This window comes from Eretmochelys imbricata, chromosome 1 (assembly GCF_965152235.1).
Source record: "Eretmochelys imbricata isolate rEreImb1 chromosome 1, rEreImb1.hap1, whole genome shotgun sequence".
Taxonomy (NCBI): Eukaryota; Metazoa; Chordata; order Testudines; family Cheloniidae; genus Eretmochelys; species Eretmochelys imbricata.
Genome location: NC_135572.1, coordinates 7,689,496 through 7,713,012, shown reverse-complemented (window position 1 = coordinate 7,713,012; position 23,517 = coordinate 7,689,496). Strand labels below are relative to the sequence as shown.

The 23,517-nt window shown below is 46.2% G+C and overlaps 2 protein-coding genes across 2 annotated transcripts; one reads left to right on the top strand and one right to left on the bottom strand.

Annotated features, from left to right (window-relative positions):
* The first annotated feature begins 5,858 nt into the window (after positions 1-5,858).
* Positions 5,859-6,794, top strand: LOC144279455 (olfactory receptor 51G2-like). The gene has a single exon (XM_077840972.1). It carries the CDS (start codon positions 5,859-5,861, stop codon positions 6,792-6,794), a length of 936 nt encoding a protein of 311 aa, XP_077697098.1.
* A 5,482-nt stretch (positions 6,795-12,276) lies between these two features.
* On the bottom strand, positions 12,277-13,212 carry LOC144279448 (olfactory receptor 51G2-like). Its single transcript, XM_077840959.1, has one exon. It carries the CDS (start codon positions 13,210-13,212, stop codon positions 12,277-12,279), a length of 936 nt encoding a protein of 311 aa, XP_077697085.1.
* Between the last annotated feature and the right edge of the window lie 10,305 nt (positions 13,213-23,517).

Sequence of the window (23,517 nt, the reverse complement as noted above, 5' to 3'; positions counted from 1 at the left end):
GGCTGTCTGTAGGCAAGGACTGGCCTGTCTCCCAAGATTTGTGAGAGTGATGGGTCGTCCTTCAGGATAACTTGTAGATCCTTGATAATGCCTTGGAGAGGTTTTAGTTGGGGGCTGAAGGTGATGGCTAGTGGTGTTCTGTTATTTTCTTTGTTCGGCCATGCGGGTACCCCCACAGTATGCGAACATTTTTATGGCTGACTTAGAACAATGCTTCCTCAGCTCTCGTCCCCTAATAACCCTACTCTACTTGCACTATATTGATGACATCTTCATCATCTGGACCCATGGAAAAGAAGCCCTTGAGGAATTCCACCATGATTTCAACAATTTCCATCCCACCATCAACCTCAGCCTGGTCCAGTCCACACAACAGATCCACTTCCTGGACACTATAGTGCTAATAAGCGATGGTCACATAAACACCACCCTATACCAGAAACCTACTGACCGCTATTCCCACTTACATGCCGCCAGCTTTCACCCTGACCACACCACACGATCCATTGTCTACAGCCAAGCTCTACGATACAACCGCATTTGCTCCAACCCCTAAGACAGACACAAACACCTACAAGATCTCTATCAAGCATTCTTACAACTACAATACCCACCTGCTGAAGTGAAGAAACAGATTGACAGAGCCAGAAGAGTACTCAGAAGTCACCTACTACAGGACAAGCCGAACAAAGAAAATCTATCCCACATATCTATTCAGGGGACACCTTCACAGGGCCTAATAACATCAGCCACACAATCAGAGGCTCGTTCACCTGCACATCTACCAATGTGATATATACCATCATGTGCCAGCAATGCCCCTCTGCCATGTACATTGGGCAAACTGGACAGTCTCTACGTAAAAGAATAAATGGACACAAATCAGATGTCAAGAATTATAACATTCATAAACCAATCGGAGAACACTTCAATCTCTCTGTTCACGCGATTACAGACATGAACGTTGCGATATTACAACAGAAAAACTTCAAATCCAGACTCCAGCGAGAGACTGCTGAATTGGAATTCATTTGCAAATTGGATACAATTAACTTAGGCTTGAATAGAGACTGGGAGTGGCTAAGTCATTATGCAAGGTAGTCTATTTCCCCTTGTTTTTTCCTACCCCCCACCCCGCCTTCCTCAGACGTTCTTGTAAAACTCTGGATTTGTGCTGGAAATGGCCCACCTTGATTATCACACACATTGTAAGAAGAGTGATCACTTTAGATAAGCTATTACCAGCAGGAGAGTGGGGTGGGGGGAGAGAAAACCTTTAGAAGTGATAAACACTCATTTTGTCATGATCTGTGTATATAAAAACATCCTCACTGCATTTTCCACTTTTATGCATCCGATGAAGTGAGCTGTAGCTCACAAAAGCTTATGCTCAAATAAATTGGTTAGTCTCTAAGGTGCCACAAGTACTCCTTTTCTTTTTGTGAATACAGACTAACACGGCTGCTACTCTGAAACCATCCCAAGCACTGGGTTTAACATACACATTCATTATGGCAGCTCAGCTCCATGTCTGTCACAATGCTGTTCCCAGATGCCACATAGTTTATGAATACAGGACAGAGACAGTCAAAGTGCAAGTGAGAGAGAGAGCAATAGACTACTTTCATGTGGGAAATAAGTTCCATTTCCATGAATACTCATGCATTTGACTTTCAAATCCACTTCCTGCAAACACTCATCGTGGATGAATAACCGGTGCTGGGGTTATGATGTACGAGTGAGTCAGAGCTCAGGGAATAAATATTTTCTATCCTGACTCCAAGGGCTTGTTACCACTCTGGATATGGGCTACAGACAGACAGAAGAGAACCTGAGGAGAACCAGTCACTATTAACCCAGGGACAGAGGAGCTACTCGGCTTCTGTTTGCTGACAAGGGATTGAATGAGGACTGAGACACTACGATCTTTTCAGATTCTGAAGAAATCCAGTTGACAAACCGTGCATTTTAAGTCCCACTGTAAGCTGAGAAATCATCCCTGAAAGAAGATCAGAGGGGAAGGAATGGGTTGACAGGTGTGTGCTAAACTACAGATGTGTAAATGTGTATTAGTGCAAATGTAGTGTTTGCATATTCACCCATTAGTGACACCAATTCCTCTCCCACCCAGCTGAAGTAACTGCGTGTGTTAGCTTGTAACTTGCCAAGTATCTATAGAGCCGACCATGGGGAGAGGATGCAGGTCCTGTGAGGAAGATCGAATGCTCAGGCTTCAGTTAACATTGGCCAGGCAAAGCACTTCAGCTTCCCTTGGGGGGATTCTTGGGGATCAGAGTGTATCTCTGGGAGCGTATGTTAAGGGAAAGTTAACAGAGCCCGGTTCTGACTGAATTTACACATGAAATCTGGAGCAACCCAGTAGAAGTCACGATTATTGAATTAAGAACTTGGCACTAAGAATTTATCCCATGTGCTGGAAAGAGAGAGTGGAATAATTTGAAGTCTCAGGAGTGGAGAAAATAAAATGTGTATCCGTGAGGCAATGAAACACGTTTATAAATAGCTTCAATGCAGGGCAGATAAATAAAATGGCCGTCTTCACCATGCACTTGCCATGTGTTTGTGGGCATCATGATACAATGGGCCAACTCAGAAGTGCGTGGCCAGAAAGAGTCAGAATTGTAAAATCACATAGTGCTCAAGTAGGCTATGGAACTCGCAGCCACAAGATATCAATGTGGCCAACAACGTCTCAGGCTTCAAAGAGGGATGGGATGTTTAAATGGGTAATCAGGAAATCCAATTACATAAGAACATAGGAATGGCCTTACTAGGTCAGACCAAAGGTCCATCCAGCCAGTATCCTGTCTACCAACAGTGGCCAATGCCAGGTGCCCCAGAGGGAGTGAACCGAACAGGTAATGATCAAGTGATCTCTCTCCTGCCATCCATCTCCACCCTCTGACAAACAGAGGCTAGGGACACCATTCCTTACCCATCCTGGCTAATCGCCATTAATGGAGTTATCCTCCATGAATGGATACAGATCTCTTTTAAACCCTGTTATAGTCCCAGCCTTCACAAGCTCCTCAGGCAAGGAGTTCCACAGGTTGACTGAGTGAAGAAGAACTTCCTTTTCTTTGTTTTAAACCTGCTGCCCATTAATTTCATTTAGTGGCTCCTTTTTCTTATATTATGGGAGCAAGTAAATAACGTTTCCTTTTTCACTTTCTCCACAGTCTCCTCTTTTCCAAGCTGAACAGGCCTAGCCCCTTTAATCTCTTCTCATATGGGACCCATTCCAAACCCCTAATCATTTTAGTTCCCTTTTCTGAACCTTTTCTAATGCCAGTATATCTTTTTTGAGATGAGGAGACCATATCTATGCGCAGTATTCAAGATGTGGGTGCACCCGGGATTTATATAAGGGCAATAAGATATTCTCCATCTTATTCTCTATCCCTTTTTTAATGAGTCCTAACATCCCGTTTGCTTTTTTTTTGACAGCCGCTGCACACTGCGTGGACTTGGGGATATTTTTTCCAGTGTGCATTACTTTGCATTTATCCACCTTAAATTGCATTTGCCGTTTTGTTGCCCAATCACTTAGTTTTGTGAGATCATTTTGAAGTTCTTCACAGTCTGGTTTGGTCTTAACTATCTTGAGCAGTTTAGTATCATCTGCAAACTTTGCCACCTCACTGTTTACCCCTTTCTCCAGATCATTTGTGAAGAAGTTGAATAGGATTGGTCATAGGACTGACCCTTGGGGAACACCACTAGTTACCCCTCCCCATTATGAAAATTTAACATTTATAACAGTACTGAGAATTTTTGAAAAAAATGTCTTAGATTCATAGATATTTCAGTGAGAAGGGACCATTATGATGATCTAGTCTGACCTCCTGCAGAACACAGGCCACAGAAAAAACCTCTCACCTATATCTGAGCTATTGAAGTCATCAAATCGTGGTTTAAAGACTTCAAGGAGTAGAGAATCCTCCAGCAAGTGACCCATGCCCCATGCTACAGAGGAAGGTGAAAAACCTGCAGGGCCTCTTCCAATCTGACCTGGAGGAAAATTCCTTCCCGACCCCAAACATGGTGATCAGCTAAACCCTGAGGATATGGGCAAGATTCACCAGCCAGATTCTACAGAAAATTCTTTCCTGGGTATCTCAGATCCCACCCAATCTAATATCCCATCACAGGCCATTGGGTCTATTTACCATGAATATTTAATTACCAAAACCACGTTATCCCATCATACCATCTCCTCCATAAATGTATCAAGTTTAATCTTAAAGCCAGATAGATCTTTTGCCCCCACTACTTCCCTTGGAAGGCTATTCCAAAACTTTACTCCTCTGATGGTTAGAAACCTTCATCTAATTTTTGTCTAAACTGCCTGGTGGCCAGTTTATATCCATTTGTTCTTGGGTCCACATTGGTACTGAGCTTAAATAATTCCTCTCCCTCTCCGGTATTTATCCCTCTGATATATTTATAGAGAGCAATCATATCTCCCTTCAATCTTCTCTTAGTTAGGCGAAACAAGCCAAGCTCCTTGAGTCTCCTTTCATAAGACAAGTTTTCCATTCCTCAGATCACCCTAGGAGCCCTTCTCTGTACCTGTTCCAGTTTGAATTCATCCTTCTTAAACATGGGAGACCAGAACTGCACACAGTATTCCAGGTGAGGTCTCACCAGTGCCTTGTATAACGATACTAAAACCTCCTTATCCCTATTGGAAATACCTGTCCTGATGCATCCCAAGACCGCATGAGCTATTTTCACGGCCATATCACATTGGCGGCTCATAGTCATCCTATGATCAACCAATACTCCAAGGTCCTTTTCATCCTCCGTTACTTCTAATTGATGCGTCTCCAGCTTATAACGAAAATTCTTGTTATTAATCCCTAAATGCATGACCGTACACTTCTCACTATTCAATTTCATCCTATTACTATTACTCCAGTTTACAAGGTCATCCAGATCCTCCTGTAGGATATCCCTGTCCTTCTCTAAATTGGCAATACCTCCCAGCTTTCTATCATCCGCAAACTTTATTAGCACACTCCCACTTTTTGTGCCGAGGTCAGTAATAAAAAGTTTAAATAAGATTGGTCCCCAAACCCATCCTTGAGGAACTCCACTGGTAACCTCCCTCCAGCCTGACAGTTCACCTTTCAGTAGGACCCATTGTAGTCTCCCCTTTAACCAATTCCTTATCCACCTTTCAAGTTTCCTATTGATCCCCATCTTATCCGATTTAGCTAATAATTCTCTATGTGGCACGGTATCAGACGCCTTACTAAAATCTAGGTAAATTAGATCCACTGCATTTCCTTTGTCTAAAAAATATGTTACTTTCTCAAAGAAGGAGATCAGGTTGGTTTGGCACGATCTACCTTTTGTAAAACCATGTTGTATTTTGTCCCATTTACCATTGACTTCAATGTCCTTAACTATCTTCTCCTTCAAAATGTTCTCCAAAACCTTGCATACTACAGATGTAAGTATTCTAAACCTTCCTGATTTACATGACAAAATATGTCTAACTAGTGGATGTCAGGAAGAAACTTTCCCTGGGATCAGAGTATCTCTTAGTTCCCTGTTGCAGGGCTTTTTCCATCTTCCTTTGCAGCATCTCATAATGCCTACTGGAGACTTGGCTAGACAGACTGTAGGTCTGATCCAGTCTGGCAGTGCCTACCTTCCTATTGGGGGCATAAATCCAAGACAGCGTTTTTGCTGATTTTCCTTTGAGGTCCTGAGAATCTCTCGACTTGAATTGGGAGCAGAAAGATTTCTCGCTAACTATCACCTAGTCTCCTGTTCTATTTCTTTTCAGGAAGAAAAGTTCAAAAGTCCCCAGAACTGCCCAATACATTATGTCGGCTGTCAATCACACTAAATTCAACTCTGTAATGTTCCTTCTCACCGGGATACCTGGGCTGGAAGACATCCACCTCTGGATCTCTATCCCCTTCTGCTTCATGTATGTTCTTTCAATCATAGGAAATTCAGTCATTCTGTTCATTATAAAAACAGATCCAAGCCTCCATGAGCCCATGTACATTTTCCTTTCCATGTTGGCCGTCACGGACCTTGGCTTATCCATTGTCACCATACCGACGATACTGGGCATATACTTGTTTAACTCTAGGAGAATCAGCCTCGAGGCCTGTTTTGCCCAGTTGTTCTTCATCCACTCTCTTTCAAAAATTGAGTCCTTTGTCCTCTTGTTGATGGCCTTTGACCGCTTCATAGCAATTTGTAACCCACTGAGATATACCTCCATCTTAACTCCATTGAGAATAGCCATGATGGGCCTGGTGGCTGTGGTAAGATCGGTGGCCCTAATACTCCCACTCCCCATTCTCCTGAAACAGTTCCGATACTGTCGAGACAATGTCCTCTCCCATTCCTACTGCCTGCACCAGGACATCATGAAGGCGGCTTGTTCAGACTTCTCAGTGAACAGCATCTATGGCTTGTTTGTCAAAGTCATCACGGTTGGGTTGGACTCATTCCTCATCTTCCTCTCTTATGTGATGATCCTCAAAACAGTGCTGAGTATCGCATCCCACAGAGAGTGCCTCAGGGCCCTGAACACCTGCGTCTCCCATCTCTGCGCTGTCGTGCTCTTCTACATATCAGACATTGGCCTGTCTTTGATACACAGATTTGGAAATAGCTCTACTCACTTGCTTCAGATTATCCTGGGTTACATCTACCTGCTGGTCCCGCCCCTGATGAACCCAATTGTGTACAGTGTGAAAAGCAAACACCTGCGTGAGAGGATAATCAGGGCATTTGTCAAGTGAAGGGTCAGTTCATCACCTGGCTCCAGTGCTGGTGACATGGGGGAGGAAAAACACGAGCGATGGGCATGGCCACGAATTCCATCCTAGATCCTCTTCCCACGAAGCCCTTTCCTCTGCCCCATCTCTTCTCCAAAGACCACACCTCTCCTATTCCTCTTTACCCGAGACTCTGCCCCCTTAGCCAGAGTCACGCCTTGCTAAGAGTTGCACAGGGAGCCAGAGCCACTGTGAGGTGCCCTACACCCTCTACATTTTATCCCCCAGGATGTACAAGTCAGGGAATGTGGAGAGTCTTGGGCTCCCCACAGCAACCTTTGCTCCCAGGTCAGCTCTGAAAGTAGCCCGACTCTGGCTTGGCTCAGAGGCAGAGCCTTGGGGAAACTGAAGGAGCAAGAGGCTGTGCTTAGTGAGAAGATATAGGTCAGAGGATAGGGCTTCAGGGGAAAAAGGGGAGTAGGGTCTGAACCAATGCTGACTGCAGTAATCAGGACTTTGGGGGTGATCCTGAGTGCAGGAGAAGGCTGGGGCTGGAGGGTAAGAGATGTTGTGTTTTGGAGAAGACTAAAGAAATGCAACCCCACAAAGGGGGCTCTTGTTTTAAGTGTCCGAGTTTGACAGTAAGTGATTGTAAGGACCGTAGAGGGATGGGCAGGGTTCCTGCAGTGCCACCTCAGATGTCAAGGGGGAATTCTGGGGTTTTTCCATCCACAGGGACTTGGCCAAAGAGGGCTGTGCTCTTTGAAGTCATTACCAATGGGAAGATGTCATCCCAGCCCCCAGGCTGCTGTAAACTGTGCTGAGTCAGGGAGAAAACAGGCCAGTGAATCAAACCCCTGAAACAGGCCCATGGCCATGCCCACTCTATACAGCGCAGAGGGGAGGTCTGCTGGCGCAGCAGAGAATGCAACCAGGCCTGTCACCACTCAAGTGTTTGGAAGGCTGGTCCTGTTGTCTGGGCACGGCTCTGCAACTCCAGACAGCTCCGTTTGATTCCCAGGCCATGCGTGACTGTGCACAAGCCATTGGATATCTCTGCACAGGTAGATAATAGCCTTGCCCTGCCTCACAGCGGTGGTGGAAGGATATATACATTCGATGCAGTTCAATACTCTGAGACCCTAAGATCAGGTTTGTGTCAGGGTTCCACAGAGAAACACCTCTGACCTTTGTCTATAAAAGGCCTCTTACCACAACCTCCTGTGAGAGCTGGCTTCTGGGAAGCCCCATGACTCCAGCCCCTTAGTGTCTGTGGCAGATGTGGGGGTGACAGTGAAGGTTAAGTAGTGGATTTCTGAGGGAAATGTTGGAGTGTCCCAGGGAGGTTCAGCACAGTCACAGAACCAGTGATTGTAAGCCATTGAGGCTAAATGGGTCTCACTGCCAAACTGTGGATCAACGGCCACGGGGGCCTCCTCTTTGATTGTCTGGTTGAGAGAAAGCAGTCTGAGGGCAAAGGTCAGCTTCACACCTAGGCCCTGTAACACAGACGCGGCTGAGCACTATATTGGCTGCGCCTAAGCTCACACAGGTTTCAGCAAAGGCTGCTTCCAACCGAAAAGGAAAGACAGATGGGATTATTCTCTAAGAGCCACAGGGAAACTAGGCTGGGTCCCAAGAGCTTCTTGTCTTCCCAAAAGAATGTAAGTTGGGCCAGTTCTGTTTGCTACTAAAGCTCCTCATTTCAAGGAGGCTGGGGGTGACTATGTAGCTCTGGTCACAAATAAGAGTCTCAAGTGTCCATTCAGTGCTGCTGGGTGATAAGCTTTTATCATCGATGGGATGTTGTTCCCAGCTCAAACAGTGGGACAATTAAAAACATCAGAATCCAAGAAAAGCCATAGTGGGTCAGACAAATGTTCCATTTAACCCAGTATCCTGTCTTCCAATAGTGGCCAATGCCAGGTGCCCCAGAGGGAATGAACAGAATAGGGAATCATCAAGTGATCCTTCTCCTGTCGTCCACTGCTGGCTCTGGGAAACGTAAGCGAAAAAGACCATCCCTTCCCATCCTGGCTAATAGGCATTGAAGGACCTCTCCTCCACTAATTTATCTAGTTCTTTTTTGATCCCTTTTAAAATCCTAGCCTTCACTAAATCCTCTGGCAAGGAGTTTCATAGGGTGGCTGTGTATTGTGTGAAGAAATACTTCCTTTTGTTGTTTTAAACCTGCTCTCTATTAGTTTCATTTGGTGACCCTAGTTCTTGTGTTATGAGAAGGAGTAAATAACATATCCCTGTGTACTTTCTCCACACCTGTTATTATTACATTGTGAGATTCCTCTCATGACAGGAAAGGATCTGGTTTACAGCATAAAGAGTCCATAAATAATGGTTTCACTGTTACAGTCTTGAGCCTTCTAGGCCAGCATATATTCTTGTTGAGTGATTGTAAGCATTCAGAATAGCAACTTGCTTCAGTTGCATCCAAAATAGAAATTCACTCAAGACAATAAATGAAAGATTTATAGAAGTTAAGGAAAGAAGGGGCCATTAGATTATCGAGTCTGACCTCCTGGAGACTTTCTCCCAGTTTACCCCCATATTGAGGCCAATGACTTGTATCTGACTAAAGTATCACTTCTGTTCCTCTAAAGTGTATCTTTTAGGAAGGCATGTAATATTGGTTTGGAGATATCAGGAGAATCCACAACGTCCTTTGAGAGTTTGTTCCCCTGGTTAATGACCAACACAGTCAAAAATACGTGTGCCAGTGTGCTGCAGGAGTGAACAAAGCAAATGAGATAATGAAATTAAATTTGGAAATGAGACACACATATTTTTGACTGTGTTGGTCACTGTTATGTCTGGAGGTCTGTGGTGTAACGGGGCTCTCCTAAGTATATTTTTAAATCTCATTATTTTGAACCATGTGATGATTTTCTGGGTTGTGGCTCATAGTTTTTGAATTGGGCTTGGCAATACTGCGCAAGTAGTTCAAAAGATGTGAAGGGAAACTAGGAAAAGTCATAAAAATTAGGAACAATTTTTTAAAGTACCTCAGAAGCAGGAAGCCTGTCAAACAATGAGTGGGGCTGTCATAAATATAAAGGGAAGGGTAAACCCCTTTAAAATCCCTCCTGGCCACAGGAAAAATCCTCTCACCTGTAAAGGGTTAAGAAGCTAAAGGTAACCTCCCTGGTACCTGACCAAAATGACCAATGAGGAGACAAGATACTTTCAAAAGCTGGTAGGAGGGAGAAAAACAAAGGGTCTGTGTCTGTCTGTATTGTGCTTTGGCCGGGGATAGAACAGGAATGGAGTCTTCGAACTTATTACGTAATCTAGCTAGGTATGTGTTAGATTATGATTTCTTGAAATGGCTGAGAAAATAGCTGTGATGAATAGAATGAATATTCCTGTCTGTGTGTCTTTTTTGTAATTTAAGGTTTTGCCTAGAGGGATTCTCTATGTTTTGAATCTAATTACCCTGTAAGGTATTTACCATCCTGATTTTACAGAGGTGATTCTTTTCTTTTTACTTCTACTAAAAATCTTCTTGTAAGGAAACTGAATGCTTTTTCATTGTTCTCAGATCCAAGGGTTTGGGTCTGTGGTCACCTATGCAAATTGGTGAGGATTTTTACCAAACCTTCCCCAGGAAGTGGGGTGCAAGGGGTGGGAGGATTCTGGGGGGAAAGACGTTTCCAAACTAGGTTTTTTCAGGAACCCAGATAAAGTTTGATGGCGCCAGTGGAAGTCCAAGTGTAAAATAGTTTGTACCTTGGGGAAGTTTTAACCGAAGCTGGTAAAAGTAAGCTTAGGAGGCTTTCCTACAGGTCCCCACATCTGTACCCTAGAGTTCAGAGTGGGGAAGGAACCATGACCGGGGGCACTGCATGACTGAGGTGCTAAAAGAGCACTGAAGGAAGATGAGGCCATTACGGAGAGGCTAAATGAATTCTTTGCATTGGTCTTCACTGCAGAGGATGTGAGGGAGATTCCCACACCAGAGTCCCTCTTTTTAGGAGACAAATTGAGTCCCACATCGAGGTGTCAGTAAAGGAGGTTGTGATGCTACACCCCATATTGATGATAGTGGTATGATTATGACATGATTATGACATAATTATGATGCATCTGGTATAAGATAGGTCTTGTGACGTGTCACTGGAAATGTTAGGATTTGCTGAATATTATTATCCTATTTGTGTGCATGTTTCATTTTTGTACCTGAAGTTATCAACATGGACTATAAATCTGTATTTCAAATACCCGCCCCCAGCAGGTATTAATACATAATCTGGGTTAATTAGTAAGTTAACAGTGATTTTAAGAAATACAGAAAGTAGGATTTAAGTAGTTCAAAGTAATAACAGAGAGAACAAAGAGAATTACCAAGCAAAATAAAATAAAGCATGCAAGTATAAACCTAGTACAGTAAGAAAATGATTACAGATGAATTCTCACCCTCAGAGATGTTCCAGTAAGTTTCTTTGACAGACTAGCCTCCTTCTAGTCTGGGTCCAGCAATCACTCACACCTCTGTGGTTCCTGTCCTTTGTTGCAGTTTATTTCAGGTATCCTTTGGGAGTGGAAAGGCTATCTCTTGAGCCAGCTGAAGAAAAAATGGAGGGGTCTCCCCCAGCCTTAAATAGATTTTCTCTTGTGGGTGGAAACCCCTTCTCTCTCCTATGCAGAATCCAGCTGCAAGCTGCAGTGTTGGAGTCACCTGGGCCATTCACATGTCCATGCATGACTCAGAACTTTACAGGTGGCAGCCATTGTTCACATGCTACTTTGAACATCTCAAGTAGACTTCTTATGTTGATTGGAGTTTTCCAAGGTTCCATTGTCAATTAAGTGTTTCTTGATTGGGCACTTGATTTGCAAATTCCTTTCTTAAGAAGCTAACCAAATACCTTACTAATGCTACTTAAAATCAAACAAGTACACAACCACTATTCATAACTTCAAAAACAATAATGACACATGCATACAAATAGGATGAATATATTCAGTAGATCAGAACCTTTACAGGGCTGTCTTACATGGCATACATAGAATCAAACATAATCCAGTTATGCATATTTACATTCATGAGCATATTTCCAGAAATCATTATAGGGGAAACGTCAGAATGGTGCCACCAAGCACTCTGGGATACATACTCACAGTGCATCGCTCACGCTGTCGACAATGGTGCCCCATTGTGGACACAATCTGTTGACAGAGGGAGCAAATGTTGACTCACTTTGGCTACTTTGCTTTTTTCGTGTCGACATAAGTTTCATTGACAAAACTTGATAGTGTAGACAAGCCCTTTGTAAATGCTGCTGACTGTCTTGGTCTCCATCCTGCAGTGAGCTGTCCTCCATCACCAGCCCCTCTCCCATTGCTCCAGACCTTAAACACTGTCTGAACCTCTCTCTACAGACTGGAGATCAGTAGCTCATGTCTTCTCAGATGTAAGGGTCCATCAAGGAATAGGTGGCCCATGTTTTTCATCTCCTAGGTCAGCAGCATGAGAGCCAGCATTGACCTTTCACTTGACAAACACTCTGATTATCCTCCCACGAAGGTGATTGCTATTCACACTGTACACGATCGGGTTCATCAGGGGAGGGATGAGGAGGTAGATGTAGCCCAGGACAATCTGTAGTAAGGGAGAAGAGCCCATCCCCAATCTGTGTATCAAAGACAAGCCGATATCTGGTGTGTAGAAGAGCAGGATGGCACAGAGGTGGGAGACGCAGGTGTTCAGGGCCCTGAGGCACTCCGTGTGGGATGCAACACTTAGCACCGTTTTGAGGATCATCACATAAGAGAGGAAGATGAGCAGTGAATCCAACCCCACGATGGAGACCATAAGAAACAAGCCATAGATGTAGTTGACTGTGATATCCGAACAAGCCAGCTTCATGACATCCTGGTGCAGGCAGTAGGAATGGGAGAGGACATTGACTCGACAGTATTGGAACCGTTTCAGGAGAAAGGGGAATGGGGATGATATGGCCACCCCTCTTAGCACACATACCAGTCCCATCTTGAATATTCTCGGCAGGGCTAAGATGGAAGTATATCTCAGTGGGTTAGAGATTGCGACAAAGCGGTCAAACGCCATCAACAAGAGTATGGAGGATTCAATGAATACAAATGAGTGGATGAAGAACAGCTGGGCAAAACAGGCATCGAGGCTAACCTCCCTAGAGTTAAACAAGTACACACCCAGTATTGTCGGTGTGGTGGATATCGATAAGCCAAGGTCTGTGAAGGCCAACATGGAAAGGAAAATGTACATGGGCTCATGGAGGCTTGGATCTGTTTTTATAATGAACAGAATGGTTGAATTTCCCAATATTGAAAAAACATAAATGAAGCAGAAGGCGATAGAGATCCAGAGAGGGACGTCTTCCTGCCCAGGTATCCCAGTGAGAAGGAACATTGCAGAGTTGAGTTTGGTGTCATTGACAGCTGACATAATGCACAAGACAGGTCCCAGGAGTTTTGGACTTTCCTTCCTGAAAGGAAAAACAACAGTGACAAGGTGATATTTAATGAGACATCATTCTGCTCTCTGTGGAATCCTAGAGACTCCCAGGATCTCAAGGAAGATCAGCAAAAACATAGTCTTGGATTTACACCACGGATAAGAAGATAGGCACTGCCAGACTGGACTTGCAGTCCATCTAGCTCAGTATCCAGTGACAAGTTCTCGATGCTTCAGTGGAAGGTGGAAGAAGCCCTATAATAGGCAGCTATGAGATGACCTGCTCCCAGGAGAAGGTTCCCTCGACACCCACTAGTAAGACATATTTTGTGGTATAAATCAAGAAGGTTGTGGGCTCTTCCAAAACTTTTTAAAACGATTCTCAATACTGGAATTGTATTTTCTTGTTACCCATATACACACCCAGTCACTCTTTGAAAGGGTCTAAGCTCTTGGCCTCATTGATAGCTTGTGGCTATGAGTTCTGCAGCCTACTTGAACGCTGTTATTTTACAGTTGTGACCTTCGCACAGACACGCTTTCTGGCTCTTAACTTAAATGAGTATGGCCCATTGTATCATGACATGTATGGAAACACATGGCAAGTCCATGGTGAAAATGGTCATTGTATTTATCTGCCCTGCATAGAAGCTATTCATAAACGTGTTTCATTGCCTTATTATATATATGTATGTATATTGTATATATTTTTACCTCCTGAGAGTCCAAATTATGCCACTGTCTCTTAAGGTACATGGGATAAATTCTTAGGGCCAGGATCTTACTTCAGTAATAGTGACTTCAAATGTATCACTCTCGATTTAAATGTGTAAATTTGATCAGAACTGGGAACTATCAACTTTCCCTTACCAAATGCTCCCGGTGATACAATCTGAGCCGCAAGAATCCCTCCAAGAGAAGCTGAAGTGCTTTGCCTGAATAGTGTTGCCTGAATCCAGAGATGTGGATCATCCTAATGCCTTCTCTTCATCCTCATAGGACCTGCATCCTCTCCCCATGCAAGGGATTGTAGTTATCTGGCAAGTTATAAGCTAACATGGACAGTTCCTTCAGCTGGATAGGGGAGGGGTTGGCGTCAGACATGGGTGACGTGTGCAAACACTAGGATTCCCCTAATATCCAATCAAGTGTCCAAGTTACTTCTGCCATGCTCATGTAAGAGGTGATATTTGTAAATTTCATACAACCCCTATAACACTCCTCTTTCCTGCACCTCAGCTTTCTACTACTGAAAGAGAGATTTGCAGAGGGAGTGTGTACATGACCCTGAATGTAAGTGTAAGAAACAGCTTCTGGTCAGTTACCAGGAGACAGTATCATACAACTGTTCACTGAACAAAGAGTCAGTAGCAGAAACCCATTACAACCAGTATGTGGAGTATTTCCGAAATACTTTCTAATGCAAAAGCCATTAAGCAGTAAAGTTTCCACGACTCTTTCCTGTAGAGATTCCAACAACGCTACTGCTAGCTTTCAAAATACAGGCATGTCATGAAAGTTTGATTTGTAATATCTGTATTACAATGAGAAGTTTTAGCATAACATTTACACATCTGTACTTTCATACACACAGTGTTTCACGAGGAGGGTGGTGAAGCACTGGAATGAGTTACCAAGGGAGGTGGTGGAATCTCCATCCTTTGAGGTTTTTAAGGCCTGGCTTGACAAAGCCCTGGCTGGGATGATTTAGTTGGGGATTGGTCCTGCTTTGAGCAGGGATGGGACTAGATGACCTCCTGAGGTCTCTTCCAACCCTAATATTCTATGATTTCTGAGGATACAGTGGGACTTAAAATTGGGCATCTGTCATCTGGATTTCTTCAGAATCTGAAAAGATTGCAGTGTCTCAACCCTCATTCAGTCACTTGTCAGCAAATAAAAGTCTAGTAGCTCCCCTGTCCCTGGATTAATAGCTGACTGGGTCTCCTCAGGTTCAGTTCTGTCAGTCTGCAGCCTGTACCCGGGGAATCTGCAGCTCTGAATTCCTGCATTCACAAGTGAGCCAGACAATAAAACCTTTCAAAATGCATTTGCTGAATAAAATTCCAGGAGCAAATAAACCGGAGGTGATTTGGGAACTAGTCCCTGATAATTGGTGGGATCTCCTCTCGCTCAACCCCAGGCAGGATCGGGCCCAGAGCACACTGCACGTCTAGAAATTGGACCCCTTGAGAAAACCTGATGCAGGGCATGGGAATTGTCATAGTCTGAGCTCACTTTGAATGTCAGATTTCTGTGTAGCTTGAACAGCTCACCATGGAGCACGGTTCCCAAGCTGCCTAACGCTGCCTGTCTTCCAAACCCCTCACTGAGTCACCCGACAGCCCCGCTGTTTCCTCTGCCACTGCACAGAACATCTGCCAATGGAAACAGCTTCCAGCCTTTCCCCTCCACTTCACGTTTTAAAGATAGAGAAACCTGCCAACGTACCCAATTCCTCCTAGAAGGGGAGCCGCTGACACCAGAGGTCTTCACTCTAAAGGACAAGGAGTCACTGGAGCTGCTGCATCAGCAGCAGGCAGTCTCTGTTCAGATAGGGAGGCAACTGTCTTTATGAAGCCTGCCGGCACAGTCCCTCAGGGGCCTCTTGGTCATCAGGGAATGTCAGCTGCCTGGCTTTGTACGCACCAGCTTTAACCCCTGGCGTGACCAATGGCAAACTGCCGGAGGCCAATTCACAGGGGACGCCCGGTGATGCTGCCCAACTGGACGGCAGCTCCAGCCCTGCCACAGGCTCTATTCCTGGAATCCGGGCTTGTCGTTACCAGTGGGGGACATAGAGTTAGTGGCGCCCCCCATGCGTCACTTTACCTTTGGGTCCCCCCCTTTGGGACCCAGCCAAGAAAAGAACATTCTCTCTTATCTGCCCCTCCCATATTTCATTCTGTTTTTCTTCCTCCTCCTCCTCTATTATAAGTAATAGGAAGTAAATGAAAATAAAGTGAGGTACCTTGATTGGCGCAGGGGGTTGGGGTGTAGGAGGGGGTGTGGGTGCAGGGTGCAGGCTCTGGCCTGGGGCAGGGGGTTGAGGTGTCGGAGGGGATGTGGGTGCAGGGTGCAAGCTCTGGCCTGGGGCAGGGGGTTGTGGTACGGGCGGCACTTCGGGGGTCAGGTTCTGGAAGGACGTTTGGGTGCAGGGTGCAGGCTCTGGCCTCGGGAAGGGGTTTGGGGTGTGGGGGGGGTGTGGGGGTCGGGCTCCAGGAGATCATTTGGGTGCGGGGTGCAGGCTCTGGCCTGGGACAGAGGGTTGGGGTATGGGAGGTTGTGTGGGGAATCAGATTCTGGGAAGAAGATTGGGTGCGGTTTCTGGGCTGAGGCCAGGGGTTGGGGTGTGGGAAGAGGTGTGGGGGTTGGTCTCCGGGAGGATGTTTGGGTGTGGGGTCAGGCTTTGGCCTGGGGCAGGGAATTGGGGTATGGGACGGGGTGTGCAGGGTCAGGTTCTGTGAGGAAGTTTGGGTGCAGGTTCTGGGCTGGGACAGGGGGTTATGGTACAAGCTCTGGCGTGGGGCTGGGAGTTGGGGTGTGGGAGGGGTGTGAGGGGTCAGGTTCTGGGAGGACGTTTCAATGCGTAGTGCAGGTTCTGGTCTTGGGCAGGGGGTTGGGGTATGGGAGGAGGTCTGGGGGATCGGGTTCTGAGAGGAAGTTTGGGTGATGGGTGTGGGTTCTGGGCTGGGGCAGGGGGTTGGAGTGCAGTCTCTGGGCTGGGGCAGGGATTTGGGGTGTGGGAGGGGTGCGAGGGCTCAGGTTCTGGGAGGACGTTTGAGTGCGGAGTGCAGGGTCTGGCCTGGGGCAGGGGGTTGGGGTATGGGAGGGGGGGTGGGGGGTCGGGTTCTGGGAGGATGATTGGGTGCAGGATCTGGGCTGTGGCAGGGGCTGGGGGTGCAGGAGTAGGTGAGGAGTGTGGGCTCTGAAGAAGTTTGGGTGCGGTAGTGGTGCGGGCTCTGGGCTGGGGAACGGGGTTGTGGTGTGGAATGGGGTGGGGGGACAGGCTCTGGGAGGAAGTTAGGGTGACGGGTGTGGGTTCTGGGCTGGGCCAGGGCCTCGCGGTGTGGGAGGGGGTCAGGAGCGTGGCACTTACCTCTGGTGGCGCGGCTCCCAAAGTGACTGGCATTCACACCGCTCTGGCAGCAGCTTCTAGGCCGGGGCGGTTGGCGGCAGGCGCCACCCCAGTAGCTCCCAATGGCAGATGTTCCAGGCCAATAGAAGCTGTGAAGTCTGAGCTCGTGGTGAGGGCAGCACACAGTGACACCCCACCCCCACCCTCAGGGGCTGGAGGGACATGCCCGCCACTTCTGGGAGCAGGATGGATGGAAAGAGGCAGAGTGGGGAGGGAGCTGCCGTCGCCCTGTGTGATATTATTGACATAAACTGTGACCATATAGATCATTGTTGCAACCATTGTTATATATTTGCAGCAAATATTGTACAAAGGTTGTCATATGAGGGGTCTATGAAAAGGTTATGATTTGATGGTTAGGATTATGCTATCTGTATGTGTGTATCATTTTGTAGTTGAAGTTATGAATATTGGCTATGTACTTGTATCTCAATGTGTAGCATAAGTGAAGCATTTGGTCAGCTTCTTGAGAAGGGACTCTGCAGATTAAGGGCCCAATCAAGAAACACTTAACTGACAATGGACTTTGAGGGACTCCAAAGCACATCTGAGTTTTGCTGGGAACGTTCAAACTATCATGTAAACAATGGCATTGGCCTGCAAAGAACTGAGTCATGCATGGACATGTGATTCCAAACTCCATCTTGCTGCTGTGATTTCCACAGTAAGAACAAAGGGGTGTCCTTCTACATGGCAGAGAATATAAAAGGCCTTGGAAATTCCTCCATTTTGTCTTCAATCCTGCGTCTTGCCTCTGGAGGAACTGTGCTACAAACTGAAGCTCTGAAGAATGGACTGAAAGACCCATCCCAGCTGTGGATGGACTCCAGAGACTTGATTTGCACCTGCAGTTTATTCCATCACTGCTGCAAGCCTGAACCAAGAACTGTCTGTAATTGATTCCATTTTATCAACTTTAGCTCTTATCTATGAATTTCTTTTTTTTTTTATGAATAAATCTATAGGTTTTACATTCTAAAGAATTGGCAACAGCGTGGTTTGTGGGTAAGATCTGACTTGTATATTGACCTGGGTCTGAGGCTTGTTCCTTTGGGATCGGGGGAACCTTTTTTTCTTTTACGGGAGCATTGTTTTTCATAACCATTCACCCCCATAATAAGTGGCACTGGTGGTGATACTGGGAAACTGGAGTGTCTAAGGGAATTGCTTGTGTGACTTCAGGTTAGCCAGTGGGGTAAAACCAAAGTCCTCTCTGTTTGCTGGTTTGGCGTGCCTTAGATGTAAAGGACCCCCAGATTTGGGCTGTGATTGTTCTGCTCGAAGCAATTTGTCCTGAATTGACACTCTCAGTTGAGTCCTGCCAGAGACAACATCGTTACACCCCGGCCTGCTGTGTGGCTGCTGGAACATCTCTGTGTGCCCCTGGAGGGGAGCGGGGGAGTGGGTCTGCAGGGCAGGGGAGCACATAGAAATGCCTCCTGTGACGGGTTGGATCACAGAAACCCCCTGAGAGCTGCCACCTGATGTGCCAAGACGACTTCTGCTCCTGCTTTCCTGCCCTGGCAACTGAGGACTTCAGTGCCCTGCATAGTTTGAGCCAAACCTCCTAACCAGCTGCAAACCCAGACCCAGGCCTGAATTACATCCCCTAACAGCTGTAGGCTTATCTGAAAGCAATTTAAGATGTGTTCCTGCCTTTAACACTCAGATGCCCAAGTTCCAATGGGGACCAAACCCTAAAAAAATCCGCTTTACCCTGTATAAAGCTTATACAGGGTAAATTCATAGATTGTTTGCCCTCTTAAACACTGATGAACAGATATGTACAGCTGTTTGCCCCCGCCCCCAGGTATTAATACATACTCTGGCTTAATTAGTAAGTAAAAAGTGATCTTATTAAATACAGAAAGTAGGATATAAGTGGTTCCAAGTAGTAACAGACAGAACAAAGTGAATTACCAAGCAAAATAAAATAAAATAGGCAAGTCTGTGTCGAATCAAACAGAATACAGACAAAAACCTCAGCAGTTCCCATAAGCTCTCTTTTACAGACCAGCCTCCTTCTAGTCTGGGTCCAGGAAGCTCTCACAGCCCCTGTAGTTACTGTCCTTTGTTCCAGTTTCATTTAGGTATCCTTTGGGGTGGAGACGCTATGTCCTTAGCCAGCTGAAAACAAAATGGAGGAGTCTCCCATGGGCTTAACTAGACTTTCTCTTGTGTGTGGAGACCATCTCCTCTTGCATATGCACAGTCCAGCTCCAAGATGGAGTTCTGGAGTCACCTGGGCCAGTCACATGTCCATGCAATGACTCTCAGTTTTTACAGGCAGTAGCCATTGCCCACATGGCATCTTGAATATCTCCAGGAGACTTCTCATGTGGACTGGAGCCTTCAAGATGCATTGTTCCTTAAGTGCTTCTTGATTGGGCACTTACCTTTGCGAATTCCTTTCTCCAGGGACTGACCAAATGCTCTACTAAGGTTATTTAGAAATCAAGCCAGTACATGGCCAATATTGATAACTTCAAATACAGAAATGAGACATGAATACAAATAGGATTAATAGATTCAGTAGATCATAACCTTTATGTAGATATATTACACGGCATACGTAGCATAGAATATATTCAAGTTATGCCATATATATTTATAAGCATATTTCCATAAAGTCTTAAGGGGGGAACCGTCAGACCTCCCACTCCACTTCAAGGGTGCACAGAGACGTGCCAGCAGTCGGCTGCTGCTGGGCTTGCCATGGAGCCACCAACCACAGCATGCAAGCAGGCTGCCTGCCTGAGGCCTGCTGTGCCTCCAGCCAGGACTCGGGTACAGGTTGTCAGATGAGATTTCTCCTGCATTTTGTGAGCCCCTCCTGTTGTTGGGGGACCCATGTCACCACACGGTTTGTTTCATGGTTAATCCACTCCTGGTCATCACTCTTCATATGGTTCCGATTAGTCACATGGCTACCTCGGGGTGGCCAAGTGGTACTGATGATGCTGCCAGAGGTGTGATGGTGCTGAAATAAACTAAAATAGAATAATAATATGGGACCTGATTTCTCCCCGTCAGCCCCCTTTCCTGCATTACAAACCCAGGGTGCAGGCCATGGAAGGGAGATTCCAAACAAGGCTCCGTACAGGGAAATTTCCCTCGGATTGGTCTGTGGAGGGCTTTCCTTCCCTTCTTCCTGTGCTACCAGGGCGTGTCAGAGCAGCCACTGCCCGCAGGATCCACTGAAGGGGGTTGTACAGGGTGGAGGGGGCTGCACAGAGATGGGAGGGCTGGGGAGAATAGCTGAGGGGCACAATACCCCAGCCATAGACTGGTCAGGAGGTTCTGACATTTCCATACCCACTGTGCAGCCATAGACTCCGTCAGTGCAACCTTCATTGACATTATAAGGACCAGGCAGATGAAAAGCCTCCAATTTCTCTTGGGGTTCCAGGAAGCTGCAGCTGGGCAGCATCATGGCAGCTGAGCTTTTTCATAGAAAAATGATCCATTTCCTATGAAAACTCCTCCCGAATAAATGGATGAAAGGGGAACATTTCAGTTTGAATCTCAGTTATTTACGGTGTCTGTTTTCCAGCCCAGCATCAGCCTCTCTCCCTTGTGCTATAGGACACACCCCTGGGTGGCAGCACTCCCACATTGGGCAGTCCTTTAGGGTGACCATATTTCCTAAGGAGAAAACAGCAGACACCCAGCTGCTCGCCAGAGGCCACCCCCGTCCCCTCCTGTGCAAGGCTGTCTCCTGTGGCTGGAACCCTGCCTCCCTGCCTCCAACTCTGCCTTCCCCATGCGGGGAGCTGGCGTCTCCTTCGTCTCCAACGAACATTCCTCTGCTCCCCACCGTTTTGACAGGAACAGATGTTTCTCCAGTTAGCACTTACGAAGTCAGCAAGAGCATACGGGACAAAAGCCACTTTGGGAAAAAAAGTGTCAGGTCAGCTGTGACAGGACTTAACTAAGGGACTGTACAAGCCAAAACGGGACCAATGGGCACCCTACCACACACTCAGATGTGAAATTGCAGAACTACTAACTATGGTTTGGAACCTATCACTTAGCTTCTGTACCAAAAGACTGAAGGGTAGCTAATTTTGATGGCAATTTTTAAAAAGGGCTGCAGGGGTGATCTAAGCAATTACAGGCTGGTAAGACTAATTTCAGAAGTGGGCAAACTGGTTGAAACTGTAGTAAAGAACAAAATTGTCAGACATTTAGATGAATATAATTTGGGGAGGAAGAGTCAATATGTGTTTTGTAAAGGGAAATCATGCCTCACCAATCTATGAGAATTATCATAGACTCATAGAATATTAGGGTTGAAAGAGACTCAGGAGGTTGTCTAGACAATCCCCTGCTCAAAGCTGGACCAACACCAACTAAATCATGCCAGCCAGGGCTTTGTCAAGCCAGGCCTTAAAAACCTCCAAGGATGGAGATTCCACCACCTCTCTAGGTAACCCATGCCAGTGCTTCACCTCCCTCCGAGTGAAATAGTGTTTACTAATATCCAACCTAGACCTCCCCAACTGCAACTTGAGACCATTCCTTCTTGTTCTGTCAGCTGCTACCACTGAGAACAGCCGAGTTCCATCCTATTTGGAACCCCCCTTCAGGTAGTTGAAGGCTGCTGTCAAATCCCCCCTCACTCTTCTCTTCTCTTCTGTAGACTAAATAACCCCAGTTCCCTCTGCCTCTCCTCATAAGTCATGTGCCCCAGCCCCCTGATCATTTTCATTGCCCTCCTCTGGACACTCTTCAATTTGTCCACATCCCTTCTGTAGTGGGGGGACCAAAACTGGAGGCCGTACTCCAGGTGCGGTCTCACCAGTGCCGAATAGAGGGGAATAATCACTTCCCTCGATCTCCTCGCAATGCTCTGACTAATAAAGCCCAATAGTCCGTTGGCCTTCTTGGCTAAAAGGGCACAATACACCAGGTGTGGCCTCACCAGGGCTGAGTACTCAGCACTCAGGGATAAACAGTGATGACAAGCCCGGACTCCAGGAGCAGAGCCTGCGGCAGGGCGGGCACTGCAGTCCAGTTGGGTAGCATCTCCCCAAATCCCCTGTGATTTGGCCTCCTGCAGTTTGCCATTGGCCATGACGGGGTTAAAGCTGATGCGCATGAAACCAAGCAGCTGAGGTTCCCTGATGGCCAAGTGGCTCCCAGGGGACTGTGCTGCCATGCTTCATAAAGACACCTGCTTCCCTGAGACTGCCTGCCGCCTCTGCCACCTCTCCGATGACTCCGTGTCCTTTTGGGTGAAGACCTCTGGTGTCAGCAGCTCCACGCCGTGCAGGAACTGGGTGCGTTGGCAGGTTTCACTGTCTTTAAAATGTGAAGTGAAGGGGAAAGGCTGGAAGCTGTTTCCATTGGCGGATGTTCTGTGCAGCGGCAGAGAACTCAGGGGGGCTGTTGGGGTGACTCAGTGAGGGGGCTGAAGGGCAGGCAGCGCTAGGTAGCTTGGGAACCCCTCCCCTACACCTGCCCATTGTTCATGGTGGACTGTCAAGCAACACAGAAGTCTCACATTGAAAGCAACTTCAAAGTGTTCAAACCCCGATGCCCCAAGTCAGGATTTTTAAAGGGGTCCCATTTCTAGAGGTGTCGTGTGCTCTGGGACAATTCTGCCAGGGGCTGAGTGAGAAGAAACCCCATGCAATACCAGTGACTAGTTCCCAAATCATCTCACTTGTAGCCTGATTTAGGGTGCATGAATAATAATAATATAATTCATCAATTTTAATTTAATGTAATTTAACTGAATTTGATTAATAGTGTTACTACTAATTAATTATGAATATTAATAGGATGGATTTTAGGCTTGTGAATCTGTTTGATGAAAAGATAAAAGTTCTTGTCCCAAATCAGGCTCCACAGAATTTACAAAGGACCCTCGGGGTATGACGGGAAAATCACCCTGAGGCAAATATAGCCTTAAAGACTTTTTCTTATAATCAATAATATAAGTAAATGGTAAAATACTCATAGTTTCAAAGTTACAATTGCATTACTGCTATTCAGAAGATACATATGATAATATGGTATTAAATGCAACAAAGCTTTGCTTAATATACTCACACCCTTCCTTGATAACCTGGTGGTAAGAGACACAGGAACAGCCTTGCGGTTCAGGTTTCTCAATTCTTGAGTGAGGGATGCAGTGCGTAGAAGACACAAAT